This window comes from Rousettus aegyptiacus, unplaced genomic scaffold (genome assembly GCF_014176215.1).
Source record: "Rousettus aegyptiacus isolate mRouAeg1 unplaced genomic scaffold, mRouAeg1.p scaffold_m13_p_2, whole genome shotgun sequence".
In the NCBI taxonomy this organism is placed as follows: Eukaryota; Metazoa; Chordata; class Mammalia; order Chiroptera; family Pteropodidae; genus Rousettus; species Rousettus aegyptiacus.
In genome coordinates, this window is record NW_023416295.1 from 146,447,567 (window position 1) to 146,461,499 (window position 13,933).

The 13,933-nt window shown below is 31.3% G+C and overlaps 1 protein-coding gene and 1 pseudogene across 13 annotated transcripts in view; one reads left to right on the forward strand and one right to left on the reverse strand.

Moving 5' to 3' along the window:
* The window catches only part of C2CD5 (C2 calcium dependent domain containing 5), an 81,921-nt gene that overhangs the window by 36,630 nt on the left and 31,358 nt on the right, over positions 1-13,933 (forward strand). For 6 of the 13 annotated variants that reach the window (XM_036236889.1, XM_036236893.1, XM_036236891.1 and 3 more), the window contains exons 11-12: positions 10,947-11,061; positions 13,708-13,854. In XM_036236889.1, the coding sequence (XP_036092782.1) occupies positions 10,947-11,061; positions 13,708-13,854 (262 nt within the window). Of the gene's footprint in view, positions 1-2,146; positions 2,213-10,946; positions 11,062-13,707; positions 13,855-13,933 lie in introns of all 13 variants that reach the window. The other 7 variants (XM_036236890.1, XM_036236892.1, XM_036236895.1 and 4 more) reach the window with 2 other exon arrangements.
* On the reverse strand, positions 4,180-4,298 carry LOC118614488 (annotated as a pseudogene).

Genomic DNA, 13,933 nt, shown 5'->3' on the forward strand with positions numbered 1-13,933 from the left:
TTTGTTATATATAAGCAAACAAGTAAGAATAGTAGCTCTCTTCTTTAAAATATGGGGCTGTGGTTATAAAATAAGAAAGTCCTAGTAATTTTAGGCCCTTGGATTAGAAATGCTTTGGTGATTTTTCTAAATCTAAAATAAGCATGATAATTGTGGAAGGAACTTTTTATATGGAACGTGTTCTTGCATCTCTCATTGATGCGATACCCAATAACTTGCTTAAGTCATTTATTTTAATGACATGCCTTAAACCTGAAATTATATTAGCATTTTTATTTGGCATTTAAACATTAATTTTTGAAAATTATAAATTATTACTTCCAATAACCTTTTCTCGAGGCTTGCACTGACAGTTACAAAGAGTAAAATGCTTTGAGATTATTGTATGCAAAAAATTCTTTTAAAATGAAAAAAAAAATCTGTGCCCTGTGATTTGATGTCATTCGAGTTAATAATTACAGAGAAAAGAATAGGATTTTTCTAGATCCTGAGCAAGATTTCAGAAAAGCAATACGAGCTAGGATTATTTTACTCTGAGGCTGAGCAAATACATCTTTTAAGCATCAGTCTTCTCTTCTTCCTCTATGGTTTAACCCCCACCCCTTTTTCTTATTTTTCTGGTCAATTAAAGGTCTTTTCTTCATGTAGTATTTGTATATTGTGCAGTAATTAAAGGCAAATTTAGACTGATGCCAGCTTAATGTATTGAGACTTTGAAGAATATGCCAAGTTCCATATTTCTGTGTTGAGGAACTTGAATTATTTGGAAAGTGCAAGGAAGTATATAGGATTAAGATACCTGACATTGGCTATGTGACCCACAGTTAGTTACCTGAGCTTCTGTGGACCACCGGCTCAAATATTTTGATAGATGGCACCTACTGATATAATAACTTCAAAAAATAGTTTCAGGAATTTTTCAATTATTAGTGATATCTTCAGTTTATTGAAAACATTGTGATTTTATTGTTGCTTCCATGTACTCTGAGTAAGCTGTAGAGTCTGGGAGAACAAAGGAAGGTTACATAAATAAGTTTAAATAGAGAGCTGTATTTATAATCAATCATATAACTTTTTACAAAAAACTGCTTTATGAGGTTTATCATACTTGCCATTTTGTTATAGCTGTGTAAGAAATGTAAGAATCCAGGCTCAGGGAAGAAAATAGAAATCCTTACTACAGAATACATTTTGCATATTATAATTACCAGCTTATCCATTCTCTTCCTTTCTTTCCCTTTTAGAAATGTTTTCAATTCCCATTTGGAAATTCTCAGTTTACTAATGGACTGTTTCCCAAACAATTATGGGCATATGCTTACAAATGCTTTTAACGATATATGTTATATTTTAATTTTGTTTTATTTTCAGTTAAATACAAATCAATTATATATTCAAATGGTTCCAATATTATTTTGACATATGACATTCTTTGGATTGCTTTATATATTATTATGCATTAAAAAGGAACATTTTAAGAACATTTTATTAGTCTTCAGACCCCTTAAATAATTATTTATGAAAAATATTTTTATTTGTTGAAAAAAGCTGAATGTTAAAACAAAACTTTAGATTAGTGTCTACATAAGGAACACTACATAATACATAATGATGATGTATTCATTTTATGACACTGAGTTAGTCTGCTGAGAGAAACTGGGTAGATTGAGATGCATGTGCTAATATTAAAAGTGCTGTAATCGTACTCTCAGATGAATCTTGCAGCTATTTTTTCACTAGTGAGCATTGGAAATTTGCATTTCACACTGAGTGTAGAAGGAAAAAAAGTCTTATTTTAAAACCACTACCACCTGCTAATTCTATGGATTATTATTTTGAAGTTATTACTTCTAGGACTTTTTCCTTTGTTAAATATTAAGCAAACAGGATTACATAACAAAAGAAAGAATGGGGTGGTTTTAAAAATCAAGGTAATTATCTTAATTAGATTTTAGTTAATGTTAGATTATGATAGCATGCTCCTTCTTCTCTTTCTATTTCTACTTCTTATTAACTCTGCTGTCTGTGTCTTTCCAGTTCCTGTCGAGTGGTGTTGTCAATTTTGTTCTTGTTTGTAGTGTTTTATGTTTTTTTCCTACTATTCTGCACCTAAAACTGATCTACTAATTTGCTGTTTTGAACTCAGCCTTTGTCGGAATTATGGGTAACACAAGATCTTACAAACTGCTAGACTGGAATAGTTTCAATTCAGGTATTTTAATGGTCATTCAGTACTACATATGCTGACAAAAATTATGGCAGCTCAGTGAAGTTTTTAGAAATGTTCTAGATTAAATAGGTTTAATGTCAATTCAGTTATGCTGATACATTCTTCAATATATATGTTATAACTTGTAATTTCCGTGGAAATGCAAATATAAAAATGTGTTAACTCAAATGAATTAATCAAAACCATAGAAATACCATAAGTTATTTTGTTACGTGATTAACTTTGAGAATGATGATTTTAAATTATATTTGTTATATTTTCAACAGTTTTTTTCTATGCGATAAATGACACAGGAATTAGCTTTATGATTAAGGAAACATTGTTAAATATAAGTATTAAATGACTTGATAAAATTAAAGTATATTTAAATTTCAGTTTAGATTTGAATATATTTAGCATTCTATAAATACAATAAAAGTGTAACTATTAGCATTTTATTTATAATTCTAGAAGTGTTCCAAAATCTATTGAGTAAGAACAGATTTTGAGGGGATTAACAGCTTTCATAAGCTTTCTTCCTTCCTCTTCCACATGAGAATGTAATTTTTTAAAGTAATTTTACATATGGATATTGTTTATAGCTTTTAAAGAAACTGAGCTAAGATAACTTTACAGCTGGTGATGTGGTTTAGAGTCGAAGCCAGTTAATTTTCTTTTTGGTAAGGGCATGTTCTGTAATACAAATATTGAAATTTTTGTCATTTACATATTAGAATTAAATAATAGAACCATCTTGATTCAGCATCAGAGGTTGTTATTTTACCTAAAGAACCTTTCAGCTTTGTGTCAGAAAATATATTCATAGAAAAACAAAACCAGAGACATCCAGAGGCTCAGCATTTTAGATAATATCCCATAATCTTTTCAATATTGTAAACCTATTTTGTTCTTAGGAGTCCAGGTTGTAAGTTCTGATGTAAGTAACGCATGTTTGACTATGAAGTAACTCGTTCATCATGCAGATTTACCTAAATGCAGTCTAGTAAATAAACTGATTGGGTCCAGTTGTTGCAGCTGTAGATCGAAACCAATTGGTAAATCTTTAGGGAAATTATCTCTATTTTCTATCCAACTTTTGCCAGCATTCTGTTCTCACATTGATTATAAGTAAAATAATCATTTTTAATGTAATGCTGTATACTTGGTTTTTAGCAAGAAATTAAAAATACCCTGGTGGATTGGTTTAATAAAAATAAGAATATATTTTTCAAACATTAGGCAGATTAAGTGTAGTGACAAGAGAAAAAGGCTTACTATGTAAGAACATTGAGAGCAGATTGATCATTAATAATTTAAGGAGCTGAATCTTGTCAGGGCATATATGTTTAGGGTGAGATTTACGTTAGATGTTAGAACAGTTCTCAAAAATGGAAAAGGCAAAAGTTAAATATTATAGACATAATAAAGACCTTGTCTCATGTAAGCAGAGTTACAGAATTTGTCAAGGAGAAACATGGATGAGGGATCAGTATATCTTGCCATCATTTAAAATAAAGTCTAGCAGGTAGTAATATATGATAAAAAAGAGATGACTATAAGTTATAGAATATTCAAAGAATATAAAAAAAGACTATCAATTTAATGTTCTCATAGTTGTATGCTTTTGATTGACGAATTAGGATTGTCGTGGTAACAGTTGGTACATATTTAAAAATCAGGCTGATTTTGGTATTTAGGAAAAATAACTTGATAATTCTGAAAAAAAAAAGCGACATTTGGTAAATAGATTCAAATTATTCATGTATTCTTCTCCGTAATTAGGGAATACTGCTGTCCTGTATTGCCATAGAGAATCAAGTATTAACCATCAGAAAACTAATTGTTGGTATGGTTTTTTATTTATTTTTATTTTTTATTTATTTTTATTTTTTAGGCGAGGCAACTTTTGGTTGACATCACAGATTGCAAGGACTTTGTCACTTTATAATCCCTTATGTTTTATTTTTTTATGCCTACAGCACCTGGTCTTCCTAGGTGGTCTCCCATCCAAGTACTAACCAGGCATTACCCTGCTTAGCTTCCAAGATCAGATAGGATCAGGCTTTTTCAGGGTAGCATGGCTGCATGCTGTTTTTATTTATTTATTTATTATTTTTTTAATCAATACTAGAAATTGTTCATCCATACTATGTTTCTTGGATTCTCTGATACCATGTATTATATGATGTATCATCAATTTAATTATAGCCTTCCAAGAGCAAAGGGAAAGGAACACTATCATATTAAATATACTTATCAACTACTAGACATTCTTATTTTACAAACCTTAAAATGTAGAGATAAAACATTTATATTGCACAATAATAGTTCATTAAATATGATATGTCATGTAACCATTTACTAGAATATATTTTATGCCATGCAGTTTGCTAGATAATAGGTGTGCAGCGATGGCAAGGCAGTCCCCTTGTTTTTACAAAGCTCATATTCTGGGAGGATAGAAAAATATGTAAGTAGTTTTCTGTGTGTTGTAGTATGATACAAGATACAGTGTTAAATAGGAAGGAAGGCATGATTACCTCTGTGTAGCTAGGAAACTTATAGAGGTAATTCTGGAACTCAGTTTTCGAAGACTATATAGGAGACTCACATAGATTTATATTTCACATAGTGTATTTGGAGCCATGTTAATGTACATCCTTTGACTGTAGTTCTGAAACTTCCATCATTTTTAAAATAATATCCTAGCCAATACTCATTTGATAATATTAGTTACTTGGCACTTAAGTTGTTTGCCACTGAGTACAAAATGTCTTAGTTAGTTTAGCTTTGCTTTTTTTTTTTTTTTTATGTCTCTTTTTCTCTGCTTTGCTATCTTAGTTTGTGACAGAAAATATTTTTACAGAGCAGGAAGAAGGGAATTCAGTATCTGAGAATTTATATAAAAATTATTACTATTTTTAAAAATCTTGCTTCTTATGTTTCTGGCTTGGTAAAAGACCTTGAGAAAGACAAGGTGAATCTTGCTACTAGGAAGGAAGACGCAGCATTTGCAAATCTTGTGGGTGACATGCTAGGAACAAGGGAACATAGGATTAAGAAAGTGTAACCAATGGTCACATTTGTGTTAGATCATTGACTATAGGATGGAGAAGGGATTTAAAAGCAGCAAGACCAGAAGCAGGGAAACAAACCAGTTAGCAGACTATATTCAGTGGTGATGGGAGAGCTAAAGTTTATAGAACACTTACTGTGTGTCAGGTACTGTTCTAAGTTTTTTATGGTGGTAGGTCATTTAATCTTCAAAACACAACTCTGACTGAGGTGGGAACTATTCCCATTTAATAGATGAGCAAAATGCAGCATAGCAGTTTTTCCAAGATACAATGCAAAGTGGCTGAATGACAATTGAACCTTAATTCTCTGTCTTTGGGCCTTAAACTCTTAACTGTAAATTTCTAAAATATTTAGGATGTAAAGCAAGCAAGACATGATAATCAGTAGAATGTGGCAAGTTTATAGGCTTTTGGAAATTTTTAGCTCAGAGTAAAAGAAATATAGATCATGATTATCCCACATTCAAATCTATTTGAAAGTTGAGTTTTAAAAAATACTTTAAGAGCAAATTTTAATTGTCCTAGTTTATTGGTTCTTGAATGGCTATGATCTTTTTTTCTTTCAGAAGAGTTTACCCCTAGAATTATTTCTAAACAAATCACACAAATAACTTCATAGTAGTCTTAGTGTAGTTGAGGAAAATTTGTTATTTTTTTCTTTGTATGGGTGAATGTCAGTTTAGGTATTTTTTTCAGGATGTGACAGAAAGAAATATAAAGTAGTTATATAATTGTTTGAAAAGTACTGAGTCAGGTGATATTTAAGGAAATATTTATGGTATATACATTATTAGTCCAATCATCCAAATTTTGTTTTTAGTTTTAAGTAAAAGCCTTTTATTCAGTGGATATTCATGTAGTGCCAGCCATATATTGAGCACAGTATTGGGGATAGGGAACACGATTTTTCAGCCAGGCAAACATTCTGTTTACATACCTAGTGTAGGCTATCTCTCATACTCTTTTGCTGTGTGTGTGTCTATTAGTGAAATGGAGATGGACTTTCCTAGAACTTGAATTCAACGATGATCTCAGCAATTATTTTTTTTTACTACATCTGAGAGGTACACATGAGCGGATGTGTAAACTAAGCCTGAAATAGTTAAACAAATTTTAATTTTTAGTATTTTAATAAGGTTTTCAGAATGTTGCTATATAGAATTCAAGAAGGCATAACTATAACATGTATGCTATGTTAACTTTTTATATGTAAAGTGACAAATATACATACAATTTTCTCTCTAATATAACTGGATATTACTACCTACTCTTTACTATCTATAAAAAATCAGATATGTAATCTTTTTAATTGTGAAATTTTGCTCTTTACATATATAAACAATGTAACTGGGTATTCATTACATTATAATGTAATGTGTAAATGTAATATATTATTTTCTGCATATATAATGTAGCATAATGTAACTTGTTTTTTAATTACATTTATATATGTTAAGAGTGAAATTTTACAAATAAGGAGATTACATATCTTTTTTTTTTAAACAAATAATAAAGAACTTCAGTTTGGTCCAACATAAATTATATCTCAGCTGCCATCCTAACATCCCAAATTACTACATCTTGATGTTTGCTCAGAATGTGCACATCACTCCCTTTGTAATAAGAATCTTCCTACTGGTCTGGTTCTGAATCTTCACCCAGTTTGAGGTTGTATACTCCCTTGACCTTGAATTCTGTACTTTTAATTTCGTTAGGAGAAATCTATCTTCTTCAAAGATTGTTTTGAGTTAGAATATTCTTTTCAGGTGTTTGAGAATGTAGCTTTTTATGCTATTGACAAGGTAGAATATCATTGTATTACATACATACCTTTATTTGATCCTACTTAACGGTTTATCTCTTCTTACTCATTTAAAAAATTGGATCGAATAACTGTCCATTTCCTTTTTCCTTTCAAACAGACTAAAAGAGTCTCAAGGGCAGAGGTATTCTTTTCTAGAGCTATGCGAAAATAGAACTAAGTTTAACACTTTAGGTACTTGATGTTTCTTAGTTGGAAGTGTGTGATTGCCTAAAATCTCAGAGATTGAGTTTTATAAAGGCATATTACGTAGAGTTGTTCACTTCTTTACTTTCTGAGATATAAACGATTTTTGTTATTTTAGGAATCTTTACCAGATTCACCTGCATTTCAGAAACAAAATAAAATACTAAAAAGATGGCAAGATATCAGGCTATAGTCTTGCACTAGAAAAGTAACATTAATAAAATGAATTACTTGTGATGTCAACCCAAGTATGCAGACATTACCCCTAAAAGAGGCATCGATGAGGTACTAATCTAGAGCTCAGTTCATGCCTACCATTAAAAGGACATATTAAAAGATTTGTGATATTATCTATGAAGAGTTTTGACCCATAGAAGAAAAACATAAAATAGTATGAAATATAATTTTTATAATAAGTAAATTTTAAAGTCTCCTAAAATTATATCTTCATAATTAGAAATACTATAGATTTGGGAGGAACATGGTATTTAACATGAAGGTATTTTTTTCTTAACATCTCTGAAATGTTACCAGTTGTGACCGTCACATCTTAATTGTATATCTTCCAAATGACTAAATTTTATCCAGTTTCATGTCTGGCATGTATAGTTGTCATAAATTTTTAAGCCAGACCCTTTTGCCTTTTATATAAGTATGGTAGATCCTCAATTTTGACTTATGTAGGGTGAATAAAACAATTCAAATTCACTCATGTGTTTCCTATAAGATATAGTTAGCAGTTTTTAAGCTTTCAAAATTCCATAATAAGAGTAAATACTATGGTATTTCTGAATTTTCAGTTGTAATAAGTTAGGGTCAATTGTAATTAATACTTGAATTTTCTCTGGCTCATCTCTGGCATAAGATGTAGGTGTTGAAGATAAGTTAATTTTTTTAATATTAAATAAATTAACTTTAATTTTATTTTAATTAAACAACCCCTAAATTTAATAACCAAAAAATTCATCCTTTGGCTTTTCGCTTATAGTTATAGATAATTATTGTTAATCCAATTACTAGTTTGTGATTAAGTGCTCCCTACTGTATGCTTGCCTTGCTTTCACCTAGAATCTAGGGCCATTACTTTCTGTAACCATTTCAGTGAGCTGCCATAGTTTTCAGTCTGTACTGTCACCTGATCCAAGCATGCGCCAAAATATCCACTGTTTCTGGCTCCTGTCTGCTGAATCTGCTTTGCAAAACCCTTCGTTCTTTGAGCTTTTGCTTTAGCCAAAAACCAAATTTAAGAAATTCTTTGGAGTGTGGACATATGCCATTTGCTTCCTTAGCTCTCATGTTATGTAACTCTCTAGCTTTTATTAAACTTGTAAATAAATACAACAATGGCATCCCCATGTGCAACTGTGTGGCTCGTGTGTCAGAATAAAGGCTGCTTGTAACCTTGTCAGAAGAATATGAATGCTCCACTTGTGCTGCATTCAGCTTTTTTTTTTTTTTTTTTTTAATCAGCCACCTATCTTTCATAGTGTTTGGTTTAATTATTTGATTATTTTATGTCTTATACCAAGGTAAGTTTGATGTAAATAAACTTTGTATTCTATGTGATTACATGTATCTCATAGTAATTATTATTACATACTTTTCCATTTAGACATGCTGGCTATTTTTAAGTAAATATATGTTGAACTTAAACTAAGTGGCTTCCTCCATTTTTCATTAATTTAAAAAACAATGTTATGGATTACTTCTTGTAAAATTCATTTTAAAAGAGAAAAGCTACCATGTATTTGTAGATATAGGCACACCTAATGTGAGGAAATCTATTTTTTAAAAATGTAGTGTACAATTATTTTAGCAAGTAATATTTTAAACTTCCAGAATGGTTTAAAAAGTAAAAAAGCAGGCCTTACTAGTGGATTTAAGAAAAATTAAGACTTTATTTTACATGGTTTTTCAGTTAAATAATTATTTTTTAAACAGATAAATATATTATTGATGATATCTGTTTTCAAAGAGTCAAATAATTTGATAGATTGAGCAACTACTTAAATAATAGTTTATCTTATGATATAAAAATTCCCTGTTAGGAAAGGATGATATTAAATAGATATTCAAACTGGTCTAGAAACCTGTATGTCTTAAAAGAAGAAGAGAGAATGGACTTGAAAAATATATTTGTGCTATTAATGTCTACATTTCAGTAAGGAATATGAAGAAATTCTTTAACATAATAGTGTATGTGCAAAATAGGGCCACCTAATTGTCTCACATATACTTCATAACGTTGATTGCTAACACCGTATCGTAGTCTTTTCTATTTCTCTTCCTTCTTTATTTTATCTCATACTTTGATCCTTTCCTCAGTTTCCTAGAGTCTGCATTTCTTTCTTTTCTTCTGAAAAAGTTTTAGGGTAGCTCTGTCTTGACAAAACTTTAATTCAAGACCTGGCTGGAATCATTTGTAGTTCTGGCTTTTATCTCTTCATTTCTTCTTTTTGCTGATCACCTCCCTGTGGAGGAATCAAAATTACATCATAGAAATGTAAGCTAAAATAAACCTTTTAACTTTTCTTTACTTTATTGTCTTCAGTATTTTACTAGTGAGTATACGTCTCCTTATTCTCCTTATTTTAAAAACATACTTTGAAAACGATATACATTGAAATTAAGAATTAGAGTTTTGGGATTATTTGATTTTTAGCTTTAATAGTGCCTTTTTATAGAAAATTTACAGTAAGAGCTTAGCATCTTATTTATAGTTGGTTGGGATTTTTCTATTTTACATTGTTCCCAAATGGATTTGGCAACAAAAAGAAACAAATTAAGATATACTGATTATAGTCTATTTCTGTTTTTGACACCTTTGACATAAAAAGTTACTATAATTCACAGCTGCTATTCACCAGTAGTTTGCAGCTAAATGCAAGTGATTAGGAAGTATGTGTGACAGATGCCCCATATATAATGCTCCTTTACAATCAATATTGGACTCCTCTGTGGTATTGAAATACAATTCTGTGATTCTAAGGCATTTTCTTAATTACAGAGCCATACATGGAATTATAGTTTTCTATCTGAAATTTGTTTGAGTATACATTAGCCAAATTATTTGTATTAGCTTTTTAAATGTTTTTGTTTATTTTATTTTGAATTGGCTAGTCCCTTTGTTTCTCATCACTTTTCTTTAGGATGGCTATAGATAGATAGCTTTCTCTTTTTTAACATCAACCAATCTTTCTTTGTCTTGGAAAGAACACAGAATATATTGGGTTAAAAAAATGTAATCAGAATTTAAATTAAATTTATGCCTATGACTCATAAGGCATACTCTCAGCGAGGTGAGATATAGGATATCCTCACAGTTTAAGATTAGAATCTGGAAAGTCTGGGTCAACATTTTAAGTCGTACCTAATAAAATACATTTCTATAGATATCCCTTAAAGTAATAAAGTAAATAGAACTAGGTGGTTTGTTTTCTAGCAATCAAGTTGAAAATGTTAAACTTTTTGAGAAGTAGCATTATTAAAATGTTAATAAGCTTTTTGAGAAGTAGCATTTTAAATATATGATGTTTCAAAATTTGTAAAACAGTAATTCTTTGCCTCCCAGAATATGTTTATTTTAAACATTTCTTGTTCATTTAGACAATGTGCTATTGAGTAGTGAACTGATGTAAAATTTATTTTTCAGATGAACCAGAAACTCGAGATGCGTGGTGGGCAGAAATCAGACAAGAAATAAAATCACATGCTAAAGCATTAGGCTGTCATGCTGTAGTGGGCTACAGTGAATCAACTAGCATCTGGTAAATGATAATAACTTGATTTTCTAGATGCTGTAATTTACAGGTTGTCATCTGAAAGGGGAAAAGCTTTATGCAAATATAGAGAAAAAAGTAGTGGAGTGATCCAGGAGCATGGGCTTTAGAGTACATCACACTGAGGCGAGGTTCATATGCATTTTTTGCCACTGCATTGCTATGAAACTTTGAGAAAGTTACTCTGCACCTCTGAGCTTCAAGTTATACAATGAAATAGAAATGATAGTCACCTATCAAGATTATTGAGGAGTTAAATGGGAACATAATAGTGGCACATAGCAAGTATTAACTCTAGGTCTGTTTTACTCCAGTTTGTGATTCTGCTAATTCCTTCCTCTCGGATCTTTGAAACCTTCCGTTCTGTTGTAAATGAGCTGCCTTATGTCTTTAAAGTTCATCTCTAAACCCTTTCTACCTTCTTTTACTAATTGTAACTTACCTTTCTCCTTTCTCCTGCAAACAAATCGTCCTTCCTAATGCTGCCAAGTAATGCAGGGACTTCCATACTCTTAATTCTCAAAACCTCGTTTTCCTACTTTTCATTCAAACAGCCTCTCTTTAAAGTCCATACCATTCCACAGTTCCGACTTTCTACCTCCAACACGTTATTCGGCCTTTCTTAATCCCTCCTCCGCCACTCCTCCAGTGAAACATGACTATCTTCCTTCTAATAGCCTGGCATTGTACTTCTAATTCTTAAGTCCTCTAACTTCCTTGTCCACTTGGCTTCAAACCATATTTTGACCTCATTATCACTCGAAACTATTGCCTTTTAAAAATTTGAAACTGTGAAATTTCATTATTGGATCCAACCTTAATGTTTTTTCACCCATAATGTTTTCTCATTTACACCTGGTTTATTTTAACCCTTATCTTAAACCAAGAGTTTTCCTAGTTCTTTACTCAGATTCTGACTTTACTTGCTGTCTGCCATCCTTGAACCTCTACTCTGAATCCCTTTAAAAGTTTATAATAGATATTACTTAGAAACTGTTTGGCCTTCTACTGTTTTATTTTTCTACCTTCTACTCTTGGGTAATGCTTGCTGCCAAGTATCTATTTCATGGATAATTCTCTTGCACTTGTAGTGATGATCATTGTTAGAGAAAAATGATTAGATTGTAGTAAATATGGACACTGCAGAGCCATGCTGTTTCCTCTTGTGAGGATCCTTTTTTCCCCTTTTTAGATCATGTATTTTACTCTTGAAATTTCTAATCCCGTTGTAGTTGTTCTACTCTAAACCACTGACTTTATTATGCTTATCTTGCCTTACTCCGCAGTAGATAGTCTTGCTTCATTCATGGATTTAGTGTCATACACTTTTGAGTCCTACAGATATGGTTTTAAAAGACATTATTCTTGCCATGAGATTCACATTCTCCTGGAGAATTATGACAAATATATTTTATGATAGATCCTAGGATGCTTTGGGATACCAGAGGGTTAGAGTTTAGAGGTAGGATTGGAAGAAAGTGTTAGTGAAGTAACTGATATTTACACTGAAATTTGTAGAATGAATATGAATTATATAAATGAAGAGAAAAGGCGTAGGAAGAGTGTTCGAGGCTAAAAGAACAGCATATAGAGAAAGCCAGAGATGTGTCACAGATGCAAGATTCTACAGAAATGAGCCCAATTAATTTACTTAGAAGTTTGAATTCATCTGACAGTCTTTTTTTCCCCTCTGGACCTCAAAAAATTCATTGTATTTAAATCTCATATTTAATCATTTGTTCGGTTCTAAGCCATCCTACTTATTATTACCAAGTTAAACTCTTTATAATGCACACTTCTGCTCTTGTAGCTCCTTGACTCAGTGCCTGCAGTGGCTCCATGTTATTCCTTCTGACATTCTCAGTGCCCACTTAAACATTTTAAGCCTGGCTTCTGCGTACTTAGTTACAAATCAAGTGACCATTTCTTTCATGTTCTCTTAGGCTTCTGGTTCATTTACACTTTGTTTCCAGTGTTTGTCCCTAGGCTGCTGCTTTTCCCATTTGCTTTAGGTGATCTCATTGATTAATTGTGTTGACCGTTTACTTTTTTGGCTTTCAAATTGGGTGATATATAATAAAGAGTTTCAAAGAATTCTTTTGAATATCAAGTTTTAACATATATATCATTGCTGTAGTTTAAGCTCCACTTAGTATATATTGGATATTGTTTCAGATATCTTTTTAATATCAAATTCAAATTAAGTTATAGCAATATTTGTGTAGTTGTGTTTTTAGAATAATTTAAGTAAAATTTAATGTGTATTCAAAGAGTATTTTAATACAGTTTAATGAGTTATTGCTGGATTCAACAGTATGGTTTGTAACTACTTTTATTTTGAAACATTCTAGTCTTTATCAGCTTCACCATATTTTAAAGGACTCTGTTGTTATTAATATTATACTTTATCTTTCACAATTTTTAAGTAATAAAGAACTCTTGCCCTCTCTACTTTAATAACATCATATTACTTCTGTTTTCTTTCCTAGGTTTAAGAGGTAACCCTGTAATGTTATTAATGTTTAATAGTTTAACTTGAATTTAAATTGTCACACTTGTGATTACTTTGATAGTTAACATTTTCCAGTTAGATTGCTGAAAATGTTAACTTGTTTATTTTTTTTTCTTTTATAGTGAAGAGGTCTGTATTTTATCTGCATCCGGCACGGCAGCTGTACTGAACCCTAGATTTCTGCACGATGGCACTGTGGAGGGCTGTTTGGAACAGAGGTTGTCATGGCAGCCTGGCTTATTTTCCATAAGGGCAGAGAAGGGAGAGAGGTTGACTGCTTTTCTTTCAGAACTGAGATAGTTCTCCCTGAGGGTGGGCTACAGTGGTACAGTGTCAGACCCTTTACTG